The 19,978-nt window shown below is 42.2% G+C and overlaps 1 protein-coding gene across 3 annotated transcripts in view; it reads left to right on the forward strand.

Moving 5' to 3' along the window:
- The window catches only part of LOC109874639 (solute carrier organic anion transporter family member 5A1-like), a 33,824-nt gene extending 16,549 nt beyond the window's left edge, over positions 1 to 17,275 (forward strand). For all 3 annotated transcript variants that reach the window (XM_020466637.2, XM_031810211.1, XM_020466636.2), the window contains exons 4-10: positions 3,765 to 3,982; positions 5,394 to 5,558; positions 8,181 to 8,379; positions 12,107 to 12,266; positions 12,620 to 12,861; positions 13,089 to 13,153; positions 13,654 to 17,275. In XM_020466637.2, the coding sequence (XP_020322226.1) occupies positions 3,765 to 3,982; positions 5,394 to 5,558; positions 8,181 to 8,379; positions 12,107 to 12,266; positions 12,620 to 12,861; positions 13,089 to 13,153; positions 13,654 to 14,126 (1,522 nt within the window). In that variant the 3' untranslated portion in view covers positions 14,127 to 17,275. The remainder of the gene's footprint in view (positions 1 to 3,764; positions 3,983 to 5,393; positions 5,559 to 8,180; positions 8,380 to 12,106; positions 12,267 to 12,619; positions 12,862 to 13,088; positions 13,154 to 13,653) is intronic.
- The last annotated feature ends 2,703 nt before the right edge of the window (positions 17,276 to 19,978 follow it).

Raw genomic sequence — 19,978 nt, forward strand, 5'->3', positions numbered from 1 at the left:
CTGACCTATAGCCTATCATACTCGCATCAATAAATTGGTTATTACAAACTCTGAACACCGTAACATATGTGACAGCAAAAGAGATGCAGAGGACATGAAAGAGAAACTCGAAACGAGGGAATATTTACTGGTTGCTGAAGAGGGAAAGGGGAAGTGCGATCAATGAAAAAATCTATCAAATGTATTTATAAAGCCCTTTTTACATAAACAGATGTCACAAAGTGCTATACAGAAACCCAGCCTAAAACAGGTGCTGTTATATTACAATATAATTTTTTCTGACCATTTGGAACAGTGTAAATAACACTAAGGACATTTTAAGTAATACCTGAGAGGCTGTTCTAATGGAAAAAAGTGTAAATCCTTTATTACAACATAGCAAAGATTAAAAAGGGCCGGATTTGTTAAATTGCTTCATCTGACATGTTGTGGTTGAATGAGGCTTGGAGCTCATGGAATCAGTAGGCTATTAAACAAACACTCAAACAGGCAACAGAAGCAGGATTTGTCTTAAGGCAAGTGCTGTTTTCTCGTCTCCTCACTCTGCTGCTGCCGCTGACTCCACAATGTTCTCCACACCAATATGCTGATTAACTTTGCTATTATGCACATAGCTACATGGTCTTTCAGAACCACGGACAGCGACTGCTATCCAACCGAAGACGTTCTTTAAAAAATATTAGTAGGTCATAACAGACCTTTTATATTGGCAAATACATTTCATAGAATAAACTGTTAAGTTTTACATTTTCCTAAGTCAGAGGGTGTTTTTAATCTTCCAGACTTGGAATTGTATGAACTCTCAACCCAAGGCTTGTACTTGCGACATATAGTTAAATGCATAAAGGAGGAACAATGGGCACATATTGAAGATACGCTAATACCCAGAATATTTTTATGTGTCTATTTTCAAAGGAACATTACAACTTCATAGTTAATAATACTAATGATATGGAAGAAAATGAAACCCATTTTACAAGAACCAATATCACTCAACCGTATGGAACAATCTTTGGATAGCTTTTCAGAATTCATTGATAAATTGGCCCACATGGAATACTAAAGGCATAGAAACTGTAAATTAGTTTGTAATAGGAAATACATTTATTTCTAAGACAACAATTGCAATTGTGGGTTGACCATGGTTGATATTTTCAAATACATCCAACTTCAATACTATTCTCAAAATTTCTTTAAAATGAATGTGTACTCAAAAACTGTACATCAGCCTGTCGTTTACACAATGGAAAGGTGAAATTCTTTATTATAAAAAAATGTACGTGCGTGGGCGACAGAGAGAAACAAAATGGTGCAGTTTGAGGCCATTTGGCAGAAAGTGATAAAGATGCTGGAGATAGGGGTGGGGGCTAGTGGTTCTGGGCAGGTCTGATGTAATGATCTAGTTGTTTGTATGTGTTTTGTATTGTTTATAAAATATCTAATAAAATCGTATATATATTTGTTTATATTTAGACGTTTACATATGTGATTGTTAATGCTTAGGCCTAATATGTTAAATATGATGGGATTGATTGGTGGTGATAGAAATGTATGTTATGTACATGTTAGCTTATCAAATGTGGGATTTGAAATAATGTACATACAGTGCATTCGGAAAGTATTCAGACTCCTTTTTCCACGCTTTGTTACATTACAGCCTTATTCTAAAATGTATTAAATAAAATAAAAATCCTCATCAATCTACACACGATACCCCATAATGATAAAGCGAAAACAGGTTTTTAGTAAAAAAAAAAATATATATATATATATATATATATATATATATATATATATATATATATAGTTGTAGTTTTTAGAAAACAATACCTAAACATTTCTGCAGCATTGACGGTCCCCAAGATCACAGTGGCCTCCATCATTCTTAATTGGAAGAAGTTTGGAACCACTAACACCCTTCCTAGAGCTGGCCGCACGGCCAAACTGAGCAATCGGGGGAGAAGGTCCTTTGTCAGGGAGGTGACCAAGAACCCGATGGTCAGTCTGGCAGAGCTCCAGAGTTCCTCTTTGGAGATGGGAGAACCTTCTAGAAGGACAACCATCTCTGCAGCACTCCACCAATCAGGGCTTTATGGTAGAGTGGCCAGACGGATGCCACTCCTCAGTAAAAGGCGCTTGGAGTTCTGAATTCTCAGACGATGGTCTAATGAAACCAAGATGGAACTCTTTGGCTTGAAAGCCAAGCGCCACGTCTGGAGGAAACCTGGCACCATCCCTATGGTGAAGCATGGTGGTGGCAGCGTCATGCTGTGTGGATGGTTTTCAGTGGCAAGGACTGGGAGACTAGTCAGGAACGAGGGAAAGATAAACGGGGCAAAGTACAGAGAGATTCTTGATGAAAACCTGCTCCAGGACACTCATGACCTCAGACTGGGGTGACGGTTCACCTTCCAACAAGACAATGACACTAAATACACAGCCAAGACAACTAAGGAGTGGCTTTGGGACAAGTCTCTGAATGTCCTTGAGTGGTCCAGACAGAGCTCAGACTTGAACCAGATCGAACATCTCTGAATACTTTCCAAATGCACTATTACTCTTCCAGTGTTCCATGCTGTTTAATTTGGGGCTTGTGTGTTGTGGGAATGTGCTATTGAACTCATTGCAGATGATAGGACAGGATTGGATAAGAAACTTGAATGTCATTTTTATATTGACATTTTAGTCATTTAGCAGACGCTCGTATCCAGAGCAACTTACTGGCACAATTCGTGTTAAGTGCCTTGCTCAGGGGCACATCGACAGATTTTTCACCTACTGTAGTCAACTCTGCAATTTGAACCAGTGTCCTTTCAGTCACTGGCCAACGCTCTTAACCGCTAGGCTTGCTCCCTGAGAGGAAAATAGTCTTAGACACACAGTCATATACAAAATTAACACTTTACATTACACTTGACATTAGGGCTGGGAATTCCCAGGGACCTCACGATATGAAATCACGAAACTTAGATGTTGATACGATATGTATTGCAATTCAATACTGTGGTTTTTAGTGCGATTTGATGTTCCAAACATATTGCTCACCATGTCTGCTGCAGAGGGACAAGAGAAAGCCATGAGAAAATTTGTTTTGATCAGTCATGGAAATAAAAGTCAATCAATCAAATGTATTTATAAAGCCCTTCTTACATCAGCTGATGTCACAAAGTGCTGAACAGAAACCCAGCCTAAAACCCCAAACAGCAAGCAATGCAGGTGTAGAAGCACGGTGGCTAGGAAAAACTCCCTAGAATGGCCCAAACCTAGGAAGAAACCTAGAGAGGAACCAGGCTATGAGGGGTGGCCAGTCCTCTTCTGGCTGTGCCGGGTGGAGATTATAATAGAACATGGCCAAGATGTTCAAATGTTCATAGATGACCAGCAGGGTCAAATAATAATAATAATCACAGTGGATGTAGAGGGTGCAACAGGTCAGCACCTCAGGAGTAAATGTCAGTTAGCTTTTCATAGCTGATCATTCAGAGAATCTCTACTGCTCCTGCTGTCTAGAGAGTTGAAAACAGCAGGTCTGGGACAAGGTAGCACGTCCGGTGAACAGTGCTGAAAACACGATGGCTCACTATTTAAAAAGAAGATGGAGAACAAGGTAGAGGAGGTAAAATACAGGAGCTTTAGCGCAGGTACAGCTGACTAGGCCTAGCTAATATTAACTACCTAGCAATTTTATTATGCATTTTTGTTCTTTTTTTTGAGAATCGATACCCCGCCCCCATCACTTAGCTAAACCCTCTCTGCTCTCTCAGGTGGAGCGGCTTCCTGCTCTGTTCCATTGCCATGCTACTGGTCATATTCCCCATGTTCGCCTTCCCCAAGAAGCTGCCTCCCAGAAACAAGAAGAAGAAGAAGAGGAAAAAGATCACCCTGGACAACGTGTCCAGCGATGATGACATCACCAAGGAGAAGGCCGACAGCAAGAGTCAGAAGGTTACATCATCCATGGGCTTCGGGAAAGACATTAAAGGTATGTTATACAGAGAGAGAGGATACAGTATGGTACCCAAATGGTACCCTATTCCCTAAGAAGTGCACTATATAGCTATTAGGTTGCAATTTGGGGTGCTATTGAGGCTGTAAGAAGCAGGGTTATCTCACTGACACTTGCCTCTCATATACTATGAATTTGTAGGTTTCCATTGACCAGGTTTATTCGACAACAATTTCACACAAAAAATAATTGCTGGCAGATCTAGGAGAAGTTTTCTAAAGATCAACAACATTTATATCTGTTTCTACAGGAGTGGGGTTTTCTTTTGTCAAACATTCTTTATTTTAAGATCACTTTATTGTTCAATTGCACACAAGGTCCACCTGAAATGTTACTTCTGCTTTTAACCCTACCTCTAAAAGATACACGTACAGGTTTTGGAGAGTTGCCACACTGGGCGCTCTGGGAGCTGTTGTTGTGGGGGGTTAAGTGCCTTGCTCAACGGCACAACGGCAGGCAATGGTATCTATGATTTGATACCAGCAACCCTCCAGTTGCTAACTCGCTTCTCAACAGATTTTTCCCATCGGATTCGAACTGGCAACCGGCTGCTGACTCGCTAGTCTAGCTACCGCTCCTTTATTGCAACAAATGATGGAAACGTATGATTGCCAAATAATTGTCAAGGTGCGAGGGGCACATGTTGTCATCACGTTACTATAAAGCTCCTCTCCACGTTTAATACTAAATGCCTACTGTTTGAATTATATATATTTTTTCAATTATAAACATATTTGTTCTTTACAGGGCAAGGATAATATAAAGACTTGTTTTTATTAGGTGTTGATGTCCTTACGTCCAGCTGTTTTTAGACAGTTCATTGGAAACTCACTGTAGCAGGCAATTCTCGCGTCTCTTTTCTATGCAATTTTTTTTTGATGTCGACACAAAATCACTCGACAAGTTTATGGAAACCTAGTTACTGATACTGATCGTAGTCTATAAATGCTTGGCATGGTTTGTTGCTGCCACAGAGCGCTATATACAGCTAGAGTGGAACTTCTCTCGCACTATAACAAATGACTTGTAATAACAGCCCATTGCCTCGTTTTATGTTCTAATTAAGTTTACTAAGTTGAAATATATAGGGTTCTACTGTAATGAGGTTTCATTCTAATTATGGGCAGAGAAAATGTTCCTATTAAGGTAGTGGGGAATCTGAATAGGAATGTGAATTACTGTACATTGTACATACTCCTTTATGTCCTCCTGGTGAGCAGATGTACCCTTGCATAGCTCCAAAATATAAATGGTCCGTCAGCCTTCCCTGTGTCTTTGTCTGTCTTATGCTCATTTTGCTAACTTGCTGTCTTGTTCCCCTACATGTTTATTTCTCTCCCCCTCTCTCCCTCGCTCTCTCTGTCTCTCCCTCCCTGTCCCTGTGTAGAGCTGCCTAAGGCTGCAGTGAGGATCCTGAGTAATGTCACCTTCCTGTTTGTGAGCCTGTCCTACACTGCAGAGAGCGCCATCGTCACCGCCTTCATCACCTTCATACCCAAGTTCATCGAGTCACAGTTTGGCATCCCGGCATCCAGCGCTAGTATCTACACAGGTAAATGCACTCCTAGTATCTACACAGGTAAATACACTCCCAGTATCTACACAGGTAAATACACATCTATTTTCTACTCAATTAACTTTAAACTTTTTGTAATTTTAGTGCACTTTGTATTTTTGTATATTTTGAGCGTACATTGAAAGCGTTAAAAATACACCGAAAACATAATAAATACATCTATACAGCTAAAAACAACAGTGTAATGTTAAAACAAGTTGATATTAAGGTTAAAGAAAGAGCTTCATCAAATGACCAGATTTTTCTAACTGTTACTTTGGACAAAGTCAAGGCATCAATATTCTCATAATGCTTTTTGTATAAAGAATCTTAAATTACAGCTCAATTGAAGGAAATTCAGAATTTGCGATTAATCGTGATAGATACATTTCTGTAAAACTTTGTTTTTGGCTGTGGCTGCGAATACAGAGTTTTCTGCCTGTCTGTGAAAATCAGCAGCTAAGTAGAACATGACATCTCCAGACTGCCTGTTTTTGTTATGCTATTCTCAGTTAACCAGAAGTAAAATTCTCATGTGAAAGTTTGTCATTTCCTGTTTTACTTGGAGGGGGGAATCCCATTAACAGTTGTTATTACCTTTGTGCAAAGGAAGGAAGCAAATTCTCTTCCATCGCAAACGGAAACTTCCAGCCAAACTCCTCTCTTCTGCTAATTTCACCCGTGTTTATCATGGCCAAAAAAAACATTTTTGTTTTCATGAATTTTTATAATATAGCCAATTTTGACTTTGTGGGTGTGGAAACCGTTTATCCTCTACACACGGGTTTGTGAAATCACCGCACTAATGTAAACACCGCCTTCGCCCAATCTTAATTCATCCAAATAATCAATGACGAAAACCCCAAACCAGGAACTACTGCTGCTCGTATTCACATCATTTTATGTGCCTTGACAGATTCTCGCAGTTTCATCTGTACACGAGAGATTAGTGTTGTGTTTATGTTCGCAAAACTATTACAACAGCCAAGTTTGTACAAACATGTCGATTTAATGTATTTTGTGTACAACATGTAATTAGCTGCATGTAGCCTAACTCCCCTACTAAAAAAGAACATGAAATCGCACTTATGACTGCAGTTCGCGAACGATATTGTGCTAATCTCCCTCGCGGCAGTCAAGCTGAGAGTTTCCGCCAAGAGTTGTTCACAATCTAGTCCAGTTGAGTCCACAACTAGAGCTTATTTCAAAGCTATTAATAAATAATCATATTTGTATGTCTAGCGATCACAAATGTTCATTGTTTGAAGCACACTTTTATAAGTCTCAGTCACAAATGCCAGCTACAGTAAGGCCACAATGGTGAATGAGAGACTTGTCTAGAACCGTAGCCACAGATTTTATTTTATTTTTATCATTTGACAGCCCGAGTAAACACATCTATACTGAAAAAATATATAAGCCTACCATGCAACAATTTCATTGATTTTACTGAGTTAAAGTTCATATAAGGAAATCAGTCGATTGAAATAAATTCATTAGGCCCTAATCTATGGATTTCACATGACCTGGGAATACAGCTCTCCATAGCTTATGCCTGCCCATACCATAACCCCACCGCCACAATGGGGCACTCATTGACATCAGCAAACCGCTCACCCACACAACGCAATGTACGTGGTCTGTGTTTGTGAGGCTGGTTGGAGGTGGCTTATGGTAGAGAAAGGAACATTTAATTCCCTGGCAACAGCTCTAGTGGACATTCTTGCAGTCAGCATGCCAATTGCACTCTCCATCAAAACTTGAGACATTGTGTTTTGTGACAAAACTGCACATTTTAGTAGCCTTTTATTGTCCCCAGCACAAGGGGCACCTGTGTAATGATCAGGCTGATTAATCAGATTCTTGATATGCCACACCTGTCAGGTGGATGGATTATCTTGGCAAAGGAGAAATGCTCACTAACAGGGATGTTAACAAATTTGTGCACCAACTTTGAGAGAAATAAGCATTTTGTGCGTTTGGAAAACATCTGCAATCTTTTATTTCCGCTTATCAAACATGGGAACAACACTTTACATGTTGCATTTATATTTTTGTTCAGTCAATACACACCTTACACCCCTTGTTTGGAACACAGGTCTATTGTCTCCAGCTTCACCACAGAGGTCAGTTAGAGCCCTTGCCTTCAAAAGCTCCTTAGTCAGGGACACTTCCGGGACAGCCTGAAGGGGTCTGTGTCTTTAAGATTACTCCACGTCAGTGGGGCCACTGTGAGTTTAATGCTCACTACTTGACCATCTCCCAGGTGTCCCTTTTATTTTAAGGAAGAGTGTTTGTATTATTCATGGCTGCTGGCTGGGCCTTCACTCCGTCCACTGAACATTAGTTGTACAGTTAGCCGTCTTAAAGCTTCCTCAGAAATCCCCTAAAAAGGAGCTTCTACTCTGCTCTTTCTGTTTGGATGATGTGTTTGAAAGTGAACAGGAGGCCCAAATTAAATGATGTTGTAGAATAACATGCGTCTAGATGTGAAACAGATTGCCGTGATCTAATCTATGAGTTCTGGAGACCGCATCGTTGACTCTCTCTATCTCTCTCTGCCTCTCTCTCTCTCTCTCTGCCTCTCTGCCTCTCTCTCTCTGCCTCCTGCTGTCACAGGTGTGATCATCGTGCCCAGTGCTGGGGTGGGTATAGTCCTGGGGGGCTACATAATTAAGAAGCTGAAGCTGGGAGCCAGAGAGTCAGCCAAGCTGGCCATGATCTGTAGTGGGGTATCTCTTCTCTGCTTCTCTACTCTGTTCATAGTGGGCTGTGAGAGCATCAACCTAGGAGGCATCAACATACCATACACCACTGGGTAAGAACCACAACTTCCTTCCTTCAGTACCCCTTTCTTTCAATCTGAACTTTTTTTCCTCATGCAATCCCTGTCAATCTTGTCCTCTTTCTCTTAGCTCCCCCAAAATTAAATGAATTATTTCTCTGCAAACATTCCAGCCTCCAAAACCCCATATCAACGTATTAAACAATGTGAGGAAGTTTAGTGTGTGTGTGTTTCCCTGTGATGATGAGAAGAGGAGGTGACCATCATGAAGGCCCCTGTTGTGAGGTATCACCTCAGCACACATCAGAGTCCCTGTCCAAAATGAAAGCCCTATTCACTATGTAGTGCACTACTTTTGAACAAGGCCAATAGGGCCCTGGTCAAAAGTAGTGAACTATAGAGGCAATAGGGTGCCATTTGGAACATAGTCCTTCCCCAGACACAATAACTTTAATGCATGACACTGTTATGATCTAGATTAATTAACTCTCTGTTCTACAGTCCTGGAGCTTTGTTCCCTCTCTTAGATCCAACCTCTGGCTACATCCCAAATGGCACCCTATTCCCATTTATAGTGTACTACTTTTGACCAGGATATACAGAGACTGTAAAATTGGGATGTGATGCGTCTCTGCTTGGCACTCAGCATTAAGGAGATTTGGGGTAAGGCATTGCAATAGACTAGCGTCCTGTCCAGGCGGTGCACTTGTACATCAAGCTGCCTCACGCTACAGAAACAGGAGATAGGCTCCTGTTTCTATGAGCCGTTCTGGCACGCACACTCCAAGGCTCATGCAAGGCTACTTTTCACCCCATAGGGTGAAAAGTAGTGCACTATAAAGGGAAAAGGGTGCCTGTCCCTGATGCAATTATGATTCACCCGTTGCTGACAAGTGTATAAAAATCGAGCACACCACCATGCAATCTCCATAGACAAACATCGGCAGTAGAATGGCCTTACTGAAGAGCTCAGTGACTTTCAACGTGGCACCGTCATAGGATTCCACCTTTCCAACAAGTCAGTTTGTCAAATTTCTGCCCTGCTAGAGCTGCCCTGGTGAAATGTAAGTGCTGTTATCGTGAAGTGGAAACGTCTTAGAGCAGCAACAGCTCAGCCGAGAAGTGGTAGGCAACGGTACCACAGAGTGCTGATATATTTGCGCCCATCTCAGTGAACTAATGCATTGTGGGAGGCCCAGACTAAAAGCCAATTTATGCTTGATCTGAAAATGTGGTTGGAGGCTCCATATGGACGGTGTGACACAATTACGGAGCCTCTGGAGACATGTGGAGCTATGTACCGCATCACCATGCTCCTTCCAAATGTTGTAACAATGCAGAGGGCTCTATATACATGATTAGCTGACGGTAGGTGGACGCGGTACATCCTGTATAAACATAAACTCACTTCCTTGACAACGTCCTTCACAACAGCTCTGCACAGCTCAGCAAAGCACAAGAAGTATGAATGCCCTGACTTCTGCAGAGGCCGTGTCACCGTAAATGCTGCATGGCCAATGCAGATGTCAGATTGACCACGCATCGCCCAGATGCACGTCTCTCTACAGAATGCGTGCTCTCCCACTAATCTGTGCACATTCATTGTTTCATAACTTCATTGTGTGAATTGTTTGCGTTTGATGGTTAGTGTATATTACACCCCTATTACCTATACTGTATCACCAGTAGTACATTTACCGTTCATTCCTATCATCTCTAATCTACAATGTTTGTTTGGTTATGGTCATTTCTGTTAATGCATTCAATACATTATTATTCCAGTCTTACCGTTTTAATTGTCAGAGTGGACATTGTTTGCAGAGCGCACAACCTATGCTACACTTGTGAGAAAAACAAGTTATGGTTTCTTTCATTCCATTTATGAGTTAATTCAATTACATTTAGTAATTGTCTTTTGTTTGGAGCACTCCTTTAAATTTTAAGGTAAGGACGCGCACCTGATTATGCATAGAAGTCATTTACATAGGCCTAAAGGCTGCCTGGCCTGCACGCAAATGTAGGCATATTAAGGTGCCCATTTTGGAGATCTGATTGGCTAAACGCACCACCATTAACGGTGTGCTTTAGGACCATGCGGACGTCTACGAGGGGTCGGTTTAAAATAATGTGACGTCCCCCACACTTATAAAATAAAATTTGCGCCTCTGTCCCAAAGTAATGTTTTATTCACCTCAAAAGCAAACATCCATTGTCAAAGCCTACATCGAGGAACTATTGTCAATTTGAAAAATCTTTCCAGCTCTATCCCTTTTGATAACCACTCAGCGTGAAAGAGAAAAATGTCATGCTCTGATCCAGTGGAAACGTCATAAAATAGGCCAACCTAGTTACTTCTTATCAGTGCTTGCTTTGGACTGAAATAGGGTCTGGTACTCATTTTGGGTGCTATTTGTATTTAGGTGCAGGAGCTCCACAATACTTTTAAGCTAATATTCTATAAGAGGAACAAGAGATCAATTAGTAGAGAATTTGAGGTACTGATACTCCGCTCCAGTGATCTCCTGCTCAAGTCAAGCACTGCTTCTTATCCCTTGCGCAAATAGCCTACAGTTGTGTCTGTCTCGAGCTCACTGGCGCTGGATACCCTGAGGACCCAGAATATTTTATACAATGTTGCAAGTTCGTTGCAGACAGGCCATGGGTAGCCGATGTGATTTATAGGAGATTATTTTTTAAATCAGTATATTTTCTACCTGCAATGTTTTTATTTGTTTGCTTTATGTGGGATATTTTTACATAGTTGGCAATGACAATAGGTTGGTAAGATACATTGGCATTCCACATGAAAGGTTACCGACTCCTAGTGTAGCCTATTACCGACAACTTCAGGAGAGTAATGGCAGAATCTGAGAAGCCAGCAGGAGGAGGATGGTTGGGTCAGGTTATGTTTTTTTCTAAATCTTATCTAAATCGCTGGCTCCCTCTTGAGTCGTTTGTCTTATTTCAACAAACAGTAAGCTTAAAGCATCAGACAAGCTCAATGCATATAGTTGATTTTACTAAAACACGTTGGGTGTGTCTATATATGGAAAAATACACGTTTCAAATTGCTCGAAAGAACAGACGACTTTCGATCGACAAACATTTTTTTTAGTCTGAGACAGCCTTATTAATGAATCTGATTTTGGTAGATGCCAGGAGAAGGCTAGCTGGCCCAATGCATAGTGCCTACTGGAAAGTTAGGTGGAGGAGGAATAATGGTCTGGGGCTGTTTTTGATTGTTCTGGCTAGGCCCCTTTAGTTCCAGTGAAGGGTAATCTTAACGCTACTGCATACAATGACATTCTAGACGATTCTGTGCTTCCGACTCTGTGGCAACCGTTTGGGGAAGGCCCTTTCCTATTTCCGTGTGACAATACCCCCATGCGCAAAGCGAGGTCCGTAAACAAATGGTTTGTCGAGATTGGTGTGGAAGAACTTGACAAATTAATGCCCATGATTTTGGAATGAGATGTTCAATAAGCAAGTGTACACATGCTAACTGGTGTAATTGCCCCCGGTTGTGAGCAATGTATTTTGGTGCAACAAATCTCAGTGTAAACCTTTGAATAGCAGCATGGTAAGATAGTCTTCTTAACATTGTTTAATCAGTCTGAATAAGAATTATGTTGTGATAGTGGAAAATGTCCTACGTTATTTAGCTCTCTTCATCCCCCTCTTTTCTCTCTCCCTCTCCCTGTCTCTCTTCCCACCTCTTTCCCTCCCCCTCTAAATAATCTCTCTCCCTCACTTTTCTCAGTCCTACTCTGACTATGACCCATCGTAACCTGACTGGAGGGTGTAATGTGAACTGTGGCTGTAAGATCCATGAGTACGCTCCAGTCTGTGGCTCAGACGGAATCACCTACTTCAACCCCTGCCTGGCAGGCTGCAGCAGTGTGGGCAACGACAGCACAGGAGTGAGTCCCTCAGTCACAAATGTAGGGTCGCAAAATGTGCTTATTCCCCCCTGTTTCTAGAAACAGGATTTCTGCAATACCTGGGCATTTTTGGAAGTTACCTAAAGCTAGGGCCATGAGTTTTTCCTGGCCATAATGTGAGTTACCTGATCAGAAAAAACAATAGTGTTAGACCCTAGTTATAGCTTACTGACCATTGAACAAACAATATTTAAGCATCCGTGTACATTGGTAGTACTTGAATAACACACTTCTTGTGGTACGCACAGTTGCGCCTTAGAAGTTTACTTCCATAGTACAATAAGATGAGCTCACAATGATGCCTGGTGTTCTGTTCCCTCTCCGTCTCTCAGATCAGGAACTACTCTGACTGTGCGTGTGTCCAGAGCAGGCAGGTCATCACCCCGTCCTCTAACGGCCAAGTCAACCAGCTACAGCTGGTCATCGTCAAGACCTACCTGAACGAGAACGGCTACGCCGTGTCGGGGAAGTGTGACCGCACCTGCAGCACCCTCATTCCCTTCCTCATCTTCCTCTTCATCGTCACACTCATCACGGCCTGCGCTCAGCCCTCCGCCATCATTGTCACTCTTAGGTATTGACCCAGAATAGACACTGAACAAAACACACTTATCGAAGGGATTGTGAGGTAGTGGTTGTGAGTTCTCGTCATCGGGTTGCAAAATGATGGTAACTTTCTGTGATCCCGGTTGGATGATTTCTAGAATCAGGATGGAATAAAGCTTTTCAAGGATTCCCAGGTTATCATCATTTTGCACCTCTATTTTCACCATTTCCTCCCTTCTTCCTCCTCTCCTCAAGGTCCGTAGAAGAGCAGGAGAGACCCTTTGCACTCGGAATGCAGTTTGTTCTCCTCAGGACCCTTGGTGAGTGATGCAGCTTCAGTGAAATACAGAGTTCAATACTGAGAGGTTATTTTTTAGAGTGTGTCCCTATTTAGTGCCATAGGGCTCTGGTCAGAAGTAGTCCACTATATATGGATAGGGTCCCATTGGAACATTTGATTCTGGTTCAAAATGTAATTTTAAAAAACAGGTTCCCACTTCATGTCAGAAAATGACTAAGAGGAACTGAACAGTAATCAACAACAAAAATCTCAAAACATGTTCATCTTTGTTTCATTTCCCCCCCCCCTTTTATTGCCAATATTCAAAGCTTAATTAGGCTATTGAAATGTGTCTTTGGCTAACCTCTGAATGAGTATGTATCGCTCCTCTGTCCTTGTCTTCCACGTACATCTCCACTTCCACATTGACACCACATGCATGCTGTGTTAGAATAGTCTCTCCTCTCTCTCCTCAGCCTACATACCTACAACCATCTACTTCTTCTGTATCATAACGGTCTCTCTCCTCTCTCTCCTCAGCCTACATACCTACTCCCATCTATTTTGGGGCGGTGATCGACACAACCTGTATGCTGTGGCAGCAGGACTGTGGTGTCCACGGCTCCTGCTGGGAGTACGATGTCACTTCCTTCCGCTTCGTCTACTTCGGCCTGGCCGCCAGCCTCAAGTTCATTGGCTTCATCTTCATCTTTCTCACCTGGTACTCCATCAAGTACAAGGAAGAGCGTCTGGAGCGCTGGCTGAAACACCTCTCGCCCATGGACACGGTGAGCGACCTCATCTGCCACGCCGGGGGACACAAGGGACACGCCCGTACCCGCTCCTGTCCCGTTAATATACCACGCAACGAACCTCCCATCATCCCCGTCCTCAACAGGGGCCTCAGCAGCCAGAGCTGCCCGGGGAACAGCCTGAAGAGCCTGAAAGCATCAACCCCGCCGGCCCCTCGCCCTCCCACTCGCTCTCTGGAACAGGTGTCTGCCCGCGTCTGAGGGCAACTCCTACCGCCCTGCCATCCACAGTCTCTGCAATGTCTGCCTTTCGTACTCTGGGTTCTCACTCGTATGGTATTATAGGATACGTTCACACACACACGCACAAGATGTCACTCAGACAGGCAGCGGTTGGTCAACATGTATACAGGAAGACACTGGGATGGAGACCCCAGTTAGCAAATCTTCCCTCTACCTAGTATGTTGGTGTCCTTTTCTCTTTGGTTTGTTTCGGTCATGGGAGAGAATGCATATCATCTCTTTAGAAAAGTGCACCTTCGATACTTCTCGAGAACGATCGTAGTGCTGGTATTGTTGCTCCATTGCTCAGCTTTAGTGTTCATTCTAAGACCTCAGCATGACGAGGTGACTGAGCTAAGCAGCTTGGCCAGCGAGCATAAACTAAATCCTCTACTATGCAAGGTCATTTTCTTTTCCCCTATTATTTAATGGCAAGCTGTATTAAAAGCACACATTGAGCATTGCCTTCCCTTTCCATACAATCTGGAAATGTCATTCAGTATCGCCCCAGACCTGCGTGTAATGATGAGTGGTTGACTTGGAAAAGATGTGTCTGGATACGTTTGGAATTGGAACCATTTCTCCGTGGTTACCTCCTAGACAGGCCCACAAATATATCCCTCGCCTTAGTTCTATTTCAGACAACACTTGGGCTGCATCCTAAATGGTATTCTATTCTCTATATACATGCAGTGCTATACATTTGACAATGGCCGATAGGACTTTGGTCCAAAGTAGTGGGGAATAGGGTGCCATTTGGGGCTCAAGCTAAGTGCACTCATGATGACCCCCCTCAGTGTTGCTTCGTGTGCCATGGGCTTTACAGAACGAAGGCATCTTTTGCTTACCGATCTCTTATTAACATGTCTTGTTTCAGACAAAAATCCTAATTGAAATGTGTACGTCCCAAATGGTACCTTATTCCCTTTATAATGTGCCACTTTTGACCAGGGCAAGAGTAGTGCGCTACATAGGGAATAAGGTGCCGTTTGGCACACATGCAATGTTTTAACCAACCAGACTCCCTGCTGGCTCTGTGGTGGAGCAGAACCAGACCCCCTGCTGGCTCTGTGGTGGAGCAGACCAGACCCCCTGCTGGCTCTGTGGTGGAGCAGACCAGACCCCCTGCTGGCTCTGTGGTGGAGCAGAACCAGACCCCCTGCTGGCTCTGTGGTGGAGCAGACCAGACCCCCTGCTGGCTCTGTGGTGGAGCAGAACCAGACCAGTGCTGCTTGTGCAAAGAGACTCTGCTGTGCTTCCCATGATTAGCTAATCCACACAAACCAACCACTATTTCACATTCGTTAGTCAGTAGTTTAGTAAGTAGCCTCTGTCACCGGCTTTCACCTTACCTTCGAGCGAAGACTAGGAGTCTGGCCAGTAGTTTAGATTAGTTTATTAGGTCTGTAACTGGATGCCTAGATTATTTGATTTACCAACAGCAGGGCCACTTCTCCTATGTATTGTGTAACCGATAATAATTATTATAATGTCCAACTACTCACTATGTCTACGATAGAGCATGTCCTACTGAACAACTGTCAAAGTGATATCAATCATGGCTGCTGAGGTTGTTTGTTTTGCCTTTTGGTGAAGTTTCTTTTGTATTTGTATTGTATATTTGTATTAATTCAAAGGAAAGCAGACTCATTTCTTAAGCAGTGCTAAATCAAGTTTAGGGTTGGGAGTTACTAACTCCCACAGCTCAGTAATCAATACAATTACATGGACAGAGGCGACCTGATTCTAGATTAGCACTACTTCTCGGAGACTAGTGATACAAGCTACCTCTATCTTCTATCACTAGCAACAAGATCGTTGAAACAAGTAGTTAATGGGTGTAACATGCAATATTGAAGTACATATTGCTATTGGTTTTACAGAGTGGTTGAGGACACCTGCTAGTCAGATGTGGTAAGCAATATTGTAGAAATACTCAAATGAAGCTGATGTGTTTCCCCAAGTGAAATAACTAGACAATTATTTGGTGGAATAATCTTAATTTTTAGCACTTAAATATTAGAAGCTAAAATGATGTTTTTCTATGCATCTATGTTGAATTTGGGCAGGTGGAATAGCACTGAGCCTGTAAACAACACATTTCACTACACCTATCCGGTGTATGTGACAATAAAACATGATTTTTTACTTCCATGATACAATGTGGCTGTTGGTTTAGAGTTAATAGCTTTAAAACTATGGGATATTATAACATGTTACCGTTAGTATGGAAAGGTACCATAGCTCTTTATAGTAAAATGACTGACATTGTGAGCTAGAATAACAGTGTAATGCATCCAGTAGTAGTTGTGATAGACATAATTGCTGCATGTAATAATGTTTCAGGACCAGACACTATTATTAATGGAAATAAGTCACATAACTCTTAGTCAGACATTCCATTTCATGTGAAAGACAAAGTAGAATACATAGAGTAAATCAGGTGCATATTAATCACAATTCTAGCGAGACTACATTTTGCGACAAGAATTCTCCTAACTTTAGTGTTATTGAATCGGTTAGTGAAAGGCTACAGTATTATGTTTCTCAGTGCCTACTTTTCCTACTAATTGATTGAAGTTGAGATGTTGCTGATTCTGAAATGCTCTTGACTTCATGTAATGGAACTCTATGATAAGGCTGACTTTGGACTGTGAAGAATTTGACTCTAGGATTTTTGGTTGACTTGCTGCCATCATTAGACCTTTTCAGCCTATACTGTACCTATAGTACCAGGATGTTTGTTGTAGAATTCTGGTACTCTTGTGATCCTCACCGTCAAACCTACTGTTCCTCTGGAGCTAGGAGAGAGGAGCTCTCACTCTTACCGCCCTGTGTAGTGCTTTGTCTTTGTATGTGGCATAAAATAAGGATTTGACCTGGATGTCACCATATGGACAATTTCAGGTAGATTTATGTTATTTTTTCTTTCTTTTTTTTGTTTCAGTATTATATTTATTTAATTTCAAATGACAGTGTTTTAATTACAAGTTAATGCCTATGCTATATGGTTGACATCATAAGAAAGAAAATGTACATTGTTTGTGGACACACTGTTTACAAATTCCTTCGATACTTGACATCTGTCAATTAAAATTCAGAAAAATAAATATTGAATTGAATTGCGATTTTTGGTCAAGAAGTGCTTGTTGGAGCAGGAAATAAACATGTAACATGATTAAAACTGGTCATGTGTGTGTTCCAAATGCTACCCTAATCCCTACACAATGCACTACTTTTTACCTATGGGCCCTCTTGAAAAGTAGTGCACTTATATAGGGCAGTGTTTCCCAACTCCAGTCCTCCAGTACCCACAACAGTACACATTTTTGTTGTAGCCCTGGACAAACTCACCTGATTCAAAGAATCATCAAGCCCTCAATGTGTTGAATCAGTTTGTCACTGGCTACAACAAAAAATGTGTACTGTTGTGGGTAGTGGGGGACTGGAGTTGGGGACCACTGATATAGGGTGCCATTTGGTATGCAAACACTGTGTGGCGCTGTGGACTGTCTTCTTCCATTGACCCTGACAGGTAAGGCGGCTGTACTCAAGGTGGCAGAGTAGGGATGTAATACTGTATGAAGGATGCATTTTTCCTACACTGAACCAAAATATAAATTCAACATACAACAATTTCACTGAGTTACAGTTCATATAAGGAAATCAGTCAATTGAAATAAATCCATTAGGCCCTAATCCCACTGTTTCCAAATGCAAACATTAGGGAAGATGCTGGTAACTGCTCCTTCTATCTGTGGTTATAGCATTTGTGGCACAAATCCATTTCAAGTCTTGGAATCAATATTAGCAAACTTTCACCCATGTCCAAATCATCTACAAGGGACTTTGAGCTACACAATCCATTTGAAATACTTTAGGATGATTTGGACGTGATGTCCTAGCTCTGCAAGGGTGAGTAAAATGGTCAGAGTGAGGTGTTCTCTCACTTGTGTGTGGCAGCAGGACTGTGTGTGCCATGAGAGTGAAAATCACTGAATTTACGAACGCCCAGAGTGCACTGGCTCTCCAGATTGAATTTACGAACACACTCGAAGTCTAGCTAGTCATTTGTTATGCTAACAAGCTAGCAAGTTGCATAGCAATAGCATCAACTTCCGGTAGACAGGCGAATCTCTAGTACACTCAACTGAAAGGATACCGTTCGTTTACAGTATACTAAAATGAACTAATAGTATATTATGGAGTATATACTATGTTAGTATGGGTATTTGAACACAGCTCTGTTGTGTATACGAAATGCTTCAGTCTGGTTTTAGACTCCATCATAGCACCGAGACTGCACTTGTGAAGGTGGTAAATGACCTTTTAATGGCATCAGACCGAGGCTCTGCATCTGTCCTCGTGCTCCTAGACCTTAGTGCTGCTTTTGATACCATCGATCACCACATTCTTTTGGAGAGATTGGAAACCCAAATTGGTCTACACGGACAAGTTCTGGCCTGGTTTAGGTCTTATCTGTCGGAAAGATATCAGTTTGTCTCTGTGAATGGTTTGTCCTCTGACAAATCAACTGTAAATTTCGGTGTTCCTCAAGGTTCCGTTTTAGGACCACTATTGTTTTCACTATATATTTTACCTCTTGGGGATGTCATTCGAAAACATAATGTTAACTTTCACTGCTATGCGGATGACACACAGCTGTACATTTCAATGAAACATGGTGAAGCCCCAAAATTGCCCTCGCTAGAAGCATGTGTTTCAGACAAAAGGAAGTGGATGGCTGCAAACGTTCTACTTTTAAACTCGGACAAAACAGAGATGCTTGTTCTAGGTCCCAAGAAACAAAGAGATCTTCTGTTGAATCTGACAATTAATCTTAATGGTTGTACAGTCGTCTCAAATAAAACTGTGAAGGACCTCGGCGTTACTCTGGACCCTGATCTCTCTTTTGAAGAACATATCAAGACCATTTCAAGGACAGCTTTTTTCCATCTACGTAACATTGCAAAAATCTGAAACTTTCTGTCCAAAAATGATGCAGAAAAATGTATCCATGCTTTTGTCACTTCTAGGATAAACTACTGCAATGCTCTACTTTCCGGCTACCCGGATAAAGCACTAAATAAACTTCAGTTAGTGCTAAATACGGCTGCTAGAATCCTGACTAGAACCAAAAAAAATTATCATATTACTCCAGTGCTAGCCTCCCTACACTGGCTTCCTGTCAAAGCAAGGGCTGATTTCAAGGTTTTACTGCTAACCTACAAAGCATTACATGGGCTTGCTCCTACCTATCTCTCTGATTTGGTCCTACCGTACAAACCTACACGTACGCTACGGTCACAAGACGCAGGCCTCCTAATTGTCCCTAGAATTTCTAAGCAAACAGCTGGAGGCAGGGCTTTCTCCTATAGAGCTCCATTTTTATGGAACGGTCTGCCTACCCATGTCAGAGACGCAAACTCGGTCTCAACCTTTAAGTCTTTACTGAAGACTCATCTCTTCAGTGGGTCATATGATTGAGTGTAGTCTGGCCCAGGAGTGGGAAGGTGAACGGAAAGGCTCTGGAGCAACGAACCGCCCTTGCTCTCTCTGCCTGGCCGGTTCCCCTCTTTCCACTGGGATTCTCTGCCTCTAACCCTATTACAGGGGCTGAGTCACTGGCTTACTGGGGCTCTCTCATACCGTCCCTGGGAGGGGTGCGTCACCTGAGTGGGTTGAGTCACTGATGTGGTCATCCAGTCTGGGTTGGCACCCCCCCTTGGGTTGTGCCGTGGCGGAGATCTTTGTGGGCTATACTCAGCCTTGTCTCAGGATGGTAAGTTGGTAGTTGAAGATATCCCTCTAGTGGTGTGGGGGCTGTGCTT

Source organism: Oncorhynchus kisutch, linkage group LG30 (genome assembly GCF_002021735.2).
Source record: "Oncorhynchus kisutch isolate 150728-3 linkage group LG30, Okis_V2, whole genome shotgun sequence".
In the NCBI taxonomy this organism is placed as follows: Eukaryota; Metazoa; Chordata; class Actinopteri; order Salmoniformes; family Salmonidae; genus Oncorhynchus; species Oncorhynchus kisutch.